Raw genomic sequence first — 8,520 nt, forward strand, 5'->3', positions numbered from 1 at the left:
GTAGAGCCTCACCAATTCCCTTCTGCGCCCCTATGATGAATTTATAGGCAGCCACAAGGTGGCCTCTCAACCTTCCCTCGCAGAGGCTGAAGAGGTCCAGGTGCCCTGATCTCTCCTCATAGGGCTTGGCCTGCAAGCCCTTACCCATACGATTGGCCCTTCTCTGGACCCGGTCCAAGTTATCCATGTCCCTCTTGAAGTGTGGCGCCCAAAACTGGATGCAGTATTCCAACTGCGGTCTGACCAGTGCCCGATAGAGGGTAAGTATCACCTCCTTGGTTCTGTTTGTCATGCATCTGTTGATGCATGACAAAGTGCAGTTAGCTTTGCTGATGACTTCATCACACTGATGACTCATATTCATCTTGGAGTCCACTAGGACTCCGAGATCCCTTTCCGCTTCCATGCTGCTGAGCAGGTCATTTCCTACGCAGTAGGTGTGCTGGACATTTTTCCTCCCTAGGTGCAGCACTTTGCATTTCTCTTTGTGAAATTGCATTCTGTTGTTTTCTGCCCATTTGTCCAACCTGTCTAGGTCTGCCAGTAGTTGTTCCCTTCCCTCTGGTGTGTCCACTTCTTCCCACAGTTTTGTATCATCCACAAACTTGGACAGAGTATGCTTCACTCCCTTGTCCAAGTCACTGATGAAGACATCAAAGAGTATTGGTCTAAGGACCGAGCCCTGCGGGACCCCACTGCTCACATCCTTCCAGGTCAATACCAACCCATCCACCACCACTCTCTGGGTATGACCAGTGTCTGGTGGAGGGGGCAGGGAAGGAACTTATTTCACCACTCATCCCATGCAGGGAGCAATCAGTAGAGGCGGCGGTGGGGTCTGGCAGACTCCAGCTATGGTTCCTCAGGGGAAAAGGGGGCAGAGGGGGGAAAAGACCCCCTCCCTGCTCCCTTTGCCTCAGGGGGCCATGCCGGCCAGTGTCTGGCCACACCCCTGTCCCTGCAGCAGCGAAAGGGGAGTGCCAGGAGGGTCCCGGCTCGTGTCCATGCCAGTGGGATAGGGAGGGGGGAATTAAACTCCTTCCCTAACCAGTTCATTTGAGGCTGCTGCTGGAGCTAGCCACACCCCCCAGCACAGCTTCCCTGAAGCCAAGAGCTGCTCTAGCGCCCCCTGGCGTCTGACCTGAGTCACTGCAGACATGTGCCTGCATTTCCTGAGTTAAAAGTGAACGTCTATTCACTTGCAAATTAGTTCAATCTAAGCAGGTTAGACTAACCTGCAAATATTGACTCAGTTTAGTCTCCTGCTTTTTTAATGTCTGCCTAGCCCTCAAGTTCACCCATTTTGTGCGATCAGTTGGAGCACCAGCCAATGGGAACCTGTGTACATATTTATTATTTTGGGCTTATAGCAGTGCAGACTGCCCATGCTGCCGCCTGTCCTCAGCCAGGTGTCTCCATGTACTAATCCCAGGCAACTGTGACTGACTGCTTCTTGGCTGGCCATGCTTCCCCTAACTCTAGAGTTTCCTGGGGCATTTAAATGGCCAGGCCTTCCCCAGCTGGCCATGCTTGCCTTTAACTGCAGTGTCCCAGAGCATTTAAATGACTGGTCAAAGAGCAGTGTCTCCTGGGGCATGAAGTTGCCAGGTGCTGTAGGGAGGCATTGGGTTTTCTATGGCCCTCACACTGACGAGGAGGAGCTTGCTGTGTTTTTGGCTGCAGCACTAAAGTGCCGCCCAAATTACAGTGTCCCTCTTTTGAGATGTTGTTTCAACCAGTGCACCAAGGGATTGTAGATATCAGCATAATGCTTACAATTGATTAGGACTGCATTCACTCAGATGCTTGCACCTCAATCAATTAGCCCTTCAACCTGGTCCAACATGATGATTTACATGGCATGAGCCATTTTTAAAGCAATTGAAGTTCTTTGAATGCTTGCACACATGGCAGTTCAACTGTAGCTCCACTGGTTGAAATGTAATGTTTGTACAGACCCTATGTGAGATATGCCCAGATCCTCCTAGCACACAAGCCTCAGCCTGGGAAGGTGAAAAATCCCCCAGCATCCCTGCCAATCTGACTTGAAGGGAAATTCCCTCCCACCCCAGATCTCATGATGAGTGTGACCCTCAAGGTGCAGTGAGCCACCCCAATCAGGCATCTAAGAATGTATCCACATTCTCTGTAAGACTTCAGAGCATGGGTCTGCCCTACCTATAACAATCTAATGGTTCTGCAGAAGGCTAGAGTGGGGTGAGAAGCAGAACAAATAGGAGGGTTGTTGATGGAGTCTGCAGGAATTCCTTCTTATAGTTAATTCTCTAAAGCCCAGAGGCAGGAAAGTTGATGTTAATGAAACCCTTACTGCAAAACTGCATTAACTGTTATAACTGTATGCATTATTTATCCCTATTTTTACATCATAATATCTACATGTAGTGTGGATAAGTTGAAAACTGCTGTTTGAACCAAAACTTGGAAGTTCTTGGATCCTGCATTTTTAAAAAAGTTACTTGTAGTTTAGGATTCATCCATCAAACATTATAGAATGTGCATTTCATTTTCTTGTCTAAAAAATTTGCTTGCATGCACTAAATTTATATTACTTAAATACAGGTCAGTTCTCTTCCAAATATCTTGTAATACGAGACAAATAAATTTCCTGAGCATATATGTATGAATGTCATCATATGTGCAATGGGTCATTGTTCTGTTTAGTTCAGTGTGCAGAATTCCAGAACACATGCATTCAAATACCTGGCAAGCTAGATAACATAGTACTGTTTGAAAAATACAAGACTGTCATTTGTCCAAACAGACATTCAAGGAAAGGTGGCCTATGATTTCCACCACACAGTATGGTTTATATAGATCACTGCTGTTTGTGTAGGGTATGAACATGATCTGCTACACCTTCCTCTCAAAAGCTAAGGGGCAAAGAATAAGTGAAGCACTGTTGCTGACTCCTTCCTTCCTATCAAGCGTCTTTAATCAGGGATCTCGGTTTCCCATTTCTCACAGAAAAACAGCATAAAACATGGATTTTACCTTTACTGGAGGCAAATGCAGATTTCTCATTGTACCGGAGAAACCTGCAGATTTTTCAGTTTTGCATGAGCTCCCCGCAGGCTGGCAGAGTTCCAGCCTGCAGGGCTAGGGACAGACATCCAAAAAGCCAGAGCCTGAATTGATGCAACTTTTGCAGGTTAGTCTAACCTGTCTAGGCTGAACCAGTTTGTAACAGGACATGCATTCATTCTGGACGGAGGCAATGCAGGTACATGCCTGCAGTTGCTCAGGCCAGGAACCGGGGGGCACTAGAGTCGGCCAGAGCCCTGCAAGCCCCCCGCAGCACTGCCATTCTCTGCAGCAGCTCTGCCAGTCCCACAGAGCAGCCCCCACTGGGAAGGAGCTCGCACTCCAGGAAGCCATCACAGTTGCTCCCCGCTCGCTGCCCCAGCTGCTGGATGGGGGCGGGGACAGGGCCCAGCCCCCACTGCTCAGTCTGTGCTCAGGGCAAGCCCCCTCCTGGCAAGACGGGGCCTATTCAGCTGCTGGGCCCAAGCATAGGGAGAGTAGCGCTGTGGCCAGGCTGGACAGACCCCACTGTGGTGCCAGCGGCTGAATAAGCCCCCTTTTGCCAGGAGGGGACTTGCCCCAAGCACAGAGAGACCACTGACACTGCAGTGGAGTCTGCCCAGCCCGTCTGCCAAAATCCTGTTTTAATCTCCTGATTTTTAGGCTAATCTCATTATTTTGGGGGAAGGGAGGAACAAAGGCTGATTCCAAGTTGTTGAATGCAGTTTTGATCTTATTCCCTTTTCACAATATGCTAGTAAGCTTTGCCCAAGCCAGCAAGCAACCACCTTCTGTCCTAGAACAAAGGCAAACTGAGGAAAGAGTGATGGCACTTTGAACCTCCCACTGCTGGGGTATTGCAGTTTTGCCTTACAATGGGCACCATGCTTTACAAGGAGCTAAATCACAAACTAAATGAAAACAAATATTGCAAAATAGTTTTCTATATGATGCTTAGATCCTGTGAGCTTGCCTATTTCTCATTCAGTTTTATTCTTGGCAAAGAATAAACTTGGCAAAGCACACATTCTTCACTGAGGATTATGTTCCTGCCAAATTTTAACTTCTCAAACAAAAGACTTGGAGTAATCAGAGTGCCAGAAATGTCAGGACTAGTTTCTAAATATATGAAAAACACCATTTCCCACTCTTGGATAACAGATAATAGATGACCAAATCGATTTTCTTCAGACCTTCAAGATAGTTACCTTTTGGGGTTGGAAAGCATGAGAAATTTCAGTCCACAGAGAAACTTTGTTTGCGAATATAGAAGTACCCAAATATAGGACATTAGAATAATGGTATATCCAACTAGCTATTTCAGCTCTGTAATAACTATGAAAATAATAGATAGCATTGGGAACAATTTTAATAGAAGCATTTGACTGTCTGTCTGGTTCCTGGGGCAATGATTCTATAGTATAGATATTCTCAGTTTGTCTGGGACATAATTAAAAGCAACTCAAGGTCAGCTTTGTGTGTTCAGTTTAAAAATATATTTTTCCTAGAGGAATATATGATTATTTGCTCTTTTGAGCAGATTTTATGGCTTCTAAATTGTTTCATACTCCATTTGAAGACTGTGTACCATTCCTTCGGCAGCTCCCAAGTGTCTACAAGGTGTATGGTACCTTCAGTTTAATGGGATAGCAAAATACATTGAGGACTGTGAGATGTCTGCCGTGCCATGCCATGTACACCTCTGTATTAGTTATTTGACTTCTACTTCTGCATGCTTCCCTCTGTAGCCTTTTGTATGTCCCCTCACTGGGAGAGGTCACTTTTGTCCCTGCCTTTGTGGTTGAGACTCTGGAGTGAAGTATTAATTCCTAAACATCCTTTCATCGCCTCCCTGTGCTAGAGGAGGATGTCAAAGTCTTTGAGGTCCTGTAGGAAGCACCCACACAACAGAAATTTCCTTAAAACATGACATATTAAAAAGAGAAAATAAACAAGGTATTTAAAATACAGTATTTGATTACTTTGCAAATCTAAAAGTAGGCTCTCCATATGGAGCAAAGGTAAAATGTTTCTCAGCTGTAGAACAAAATCCCTTGTCTTGCCCTTCTTTAAGCAAAATTCCCCACACTCTTATCCTAGAGGAACTGCTTTCCTCCATTATCCAAGTCCTGGATGTTAGTCTCCATTGTCCTCCCAAGAGGTCAACTCATTGTTTCTGTAGAAGACTGACTAAGTTGGAAGTGTGGCATTCAGAGGCTGGGATACCAGGACTATTTTTGTCTTGTTACATCACTGTTTTCCTGGTCTTCCCCTGAGCCAAACACTGCATGAGCCAAACACTGCATGAGCCACATGCAGTAGGGCACCTCTCCCCCCTCATCCCCAACACCCAAACTTCTCTTCTTCCTACACGGGCTCTGCTGGCAGCACATGGTTCTCCTGCCCCCACTCACAGACAGTGCACAGAGCTCCAGGCCCTTTCCCATTACACAGCAGTGAGAGAGCTGGCTGCTGAGGCCCGTGGGGCACATGTCAAGTGTTTGCCAGCTGCCAGTTGGACAGTCCTGGTTTAGGCTAATTCAAGTGATGCAGGGTTTTTTTTTTATATTTCCATTATTTTCAGCAATAGAAGATAACTCGGGCCCTCCTGACAGAGATCTCCTCTTCCATCCATTTTGTTCACAGCATAGACCTATTTTTTAATTCCTCTTTATCAATTTTCTCTGACCATAAAAGCATGAATTATTAGTAGAACCCCAGGCCCTCTGTCACAGGCTCCCTTTAATTGTATTAAAATCTAAGGTAAGTGAGGGGGAAATTGCCTTCATCTAAGGATTGTGATCTTTTTTTCTCTATTTGTGAATGTGTACTGCTTCTAAAGTTGAACCACAGTAACAGCCCATTAGGTTATCTAGTTTGTAGGTACACATTAGGTATCTAAACAAAAAACTGGAGAAAGAAAATCAATCCATTATGGAAAACAGAAGAAAGTATGACCACAAACAGGCTGGGGAAATAACCCAGGTTTAATTTAGTAGTGTAATTGAGAGAGCTTCTGCAGTAAAACCAGTTCATTTAAGATTATAATGCCCCCCCCACACTTATTTTGTTTTCTAGGTGTGGCTGGACCTTTTGAAGCCCATTATGAAGCAGATTAGAAGTAAGTGCTTGTTGCATGTTATTTACTGTATCAATCCAAAAATAAGTGAAATTAGATGAAGTGAGGCTCTCTCAACTGAAATCACTGCTTTTGTAATTTTCTAGATTATATGGGGGAGGGGGTTTCCCTTCAGCTATTTCTTCCTATACTGTGTGCCATTGTATTATGTTCATACTGGTCATTTCTATAAAACCAAAATTATAGCAATTATCTTTCTGTATCTCAGTGTTTTCCCTCTATCATATCAAGGGGCTGCTCCTAGCCCATTGAAGAGGTCAGGCAGTGAATGATTTTTGCCAGGTGAGGTAGGTACCAGAGAGTGTTAGTTAGCCATGTTAGTCTGAAGTCATGTAGGTTAGGATGAACATTGTAGACTAACTAAATCAGAGATGTATAAATTGTCATGAGTCAGAGCTCATTTCATCGGTTGCTATGGAAGGATTTGCACAGAGCAAGCTATCAAACAGAGTGATTTATACATTAAAAAAATGGAAGGGGAGGAGGATGGGGAGGGGAGGAGGCAGTGCTGCGGTTTGTCATAAACCTGTAATGACAAAAGAGTCACAAATAATGGGATAAGAATCTGTAGTCCCTGTTTAGTCCAGCCTACAGACAATTTCTTTTTCTGTAGTGTCACGTTTGAGTCAGTTTTTAAAGTTTTGCTGTATAAGAACAGCTACTCTGAGTTCAGCAATGGAACAAACGTCCAGGAAGATTAAAGTGCTTTGCCAAAGACTTTTTTTGTTTTTGAACTTGATGTCCGATTAGTGTCCCTTCATTCTTTCACATAGGGATTACACCATCTGTCCAGTCTAGACAGCAGAGGGCAAATGGGTATAAGCATATGACATTGGTAGGGGTGCAGCTGAAAGAACTTTGAATGTTCCAATCCATGTTATTTGGGCTAGTGATGCTGTAAATAAGGTGCAGTGCACCAGGGGTTTCCATTATTACAGTATTTCTTTTTCATTATTACAATGACCTGCAATTACAATATGCAGAATGGACATTTAAAAATCAAAGTTCTTTTTTTTTATGTTGCATTAAATCATGTTTATTATAAAGTAATTTGAGAAACTTAGGAAAAAAAGCAGTGGTAAAAGGTAAGTATGCATTATTGTAAACCAGAGTTTCCAAAACTTTTTCTTATTGCATACCCCTTTCCAGATTGACCTGCTGCCTGCACACCCCGCCAGCATATGTTTTATATTTTAACTCCTCAAATGTCAGTTATTAGTATAGTGAAAATTAAATCTGCCATTACACAATTTCTCCTGAGTACCTCTCAGTGATGTTTTGCATACCCTCAGGGATATGAATAGTTTGGGAACCCCTGCTATAGACTTTACTAATCAATTTCTATCTGATAACAGGGAGGCAAGTGGTCATGAGTATTTAATGACATTTCTTTGCTCTTTCCCGTAGGACCTAAACACATTGTTGTAAAATTTGTAGTAAAATTCTTCCCACCTGATCATGCTCAGCTGCAGGAAGAACTGACAAGGTTGGTGTTCCTGCAATTCTTTTAATTCATTAATGGGTAGAAGAGGAGGATATGGGAAGCTACTGTGCTTGGGAAAGAAGTAGACCTCTGAGTACCATTTGCACTTCCTGTGTTCTTGTATGGACCTGAGTAATAAAGATGTAAGATACTACAGTGCTCTCATTAAGGGGCCTCAGGAGAGGTAAGAGCACCTGGTTGGCTCCCTTGGTTTGGGATCATTATAAAACTCTTGTTTTATATATTTCAGTGCAACAAGAAGTTTCTAGGGAGCAGCACCAAGGGAGGGAAATTCCTCTCAAACATTTGTTGACCTGGATAATGGAGTGAGAAGACCAACTAGAGCAGGGGTGTCCAACCTTTTTGAATGTGAGGCCGGATCATGAACTTTTTATCACCCAGTGGGCGAGCAAGCCATACTCAAACACCCTCTGTCCTGGACCAGAGAGACCCTGCCTGTGTAGCCCTACTGCACCTGCCTGTTACTGCAAGGTTCATGGTAGCTGCTGGTGGGCAGGGGCAGGAGGGACCCATTCTGCATCCAGCCAGCTATTGCCCCAGAGACTGAAGGGGAGAAATAAATAGCTCCACATCCCCATCCCCCAAGCAACACAGCCCCACGACCTGGCACTGCCTGAGGGGGGCTGGAGCGAGGCGGCCGCTGCACCACAGCACCTCACCCGCCCACCTGCATGGCGGGAATAGCATCCAGGAATATCTCCTTGCTAAAAAGGAGGCTTACACCCAATGGAAAGAAGGGGTCATCACCAGGGAGGGCTATTCTGCGGTTGCTCGGGGATGTAGGGGGGTAGTTAGGAAGGCCAAGGCAGAGATGGAACTGGGACTAGCTTCCCAG

At 44.8% G+C, this 8,520-nt stretch overlaps 1 protein-coding gene across 6 annotated transcripts in view; it reads left to right on the plus strand.

The window, feature by feature from the left end:
* FARP1 (FERM, ARH/RhoGEF and pleckstrin domain protein 1) overlaps positions 1 to 8,520 on the plus strand; it is a 405,781-nt gene that overhangs the window by 275,960 nt on the left and 121,301 nt on the right. For all 6 annotated transcript variants that reach the window (XM_019523933.1, XM_019523936.1, XM_019523934.1 and 3 more), the window contains exons 4-5: positions 6,121 to 6,163; positions 7,589 to 7,667. In XM_019523933.1, coding sequence (XP_019379478.1) covers positions 6,121 to 6,163; positions 7,589 to 7,667 — 122 coding nt within the window. The remainder of the gene's footprint in view (positions 1 to 6,120; positions 6,164 to 7,588; positions 7,668 to 8,520) is intronic.

Source organism: Gavialis gangeticus, unplaced genomic scaffold (genome assembly GCF_001723915.1).
Source record: "Gavialis gangeticus isolate Ggan-Ray unplaced genomic scaffold, GavGan_comp1, whole genome shotgun sequence".
Lineage (NCBI taxonomy): Eukaryota > Metazoa > Chordata > Crocodylia > Gavialidae > Gavialis > Gavialis gangeticus.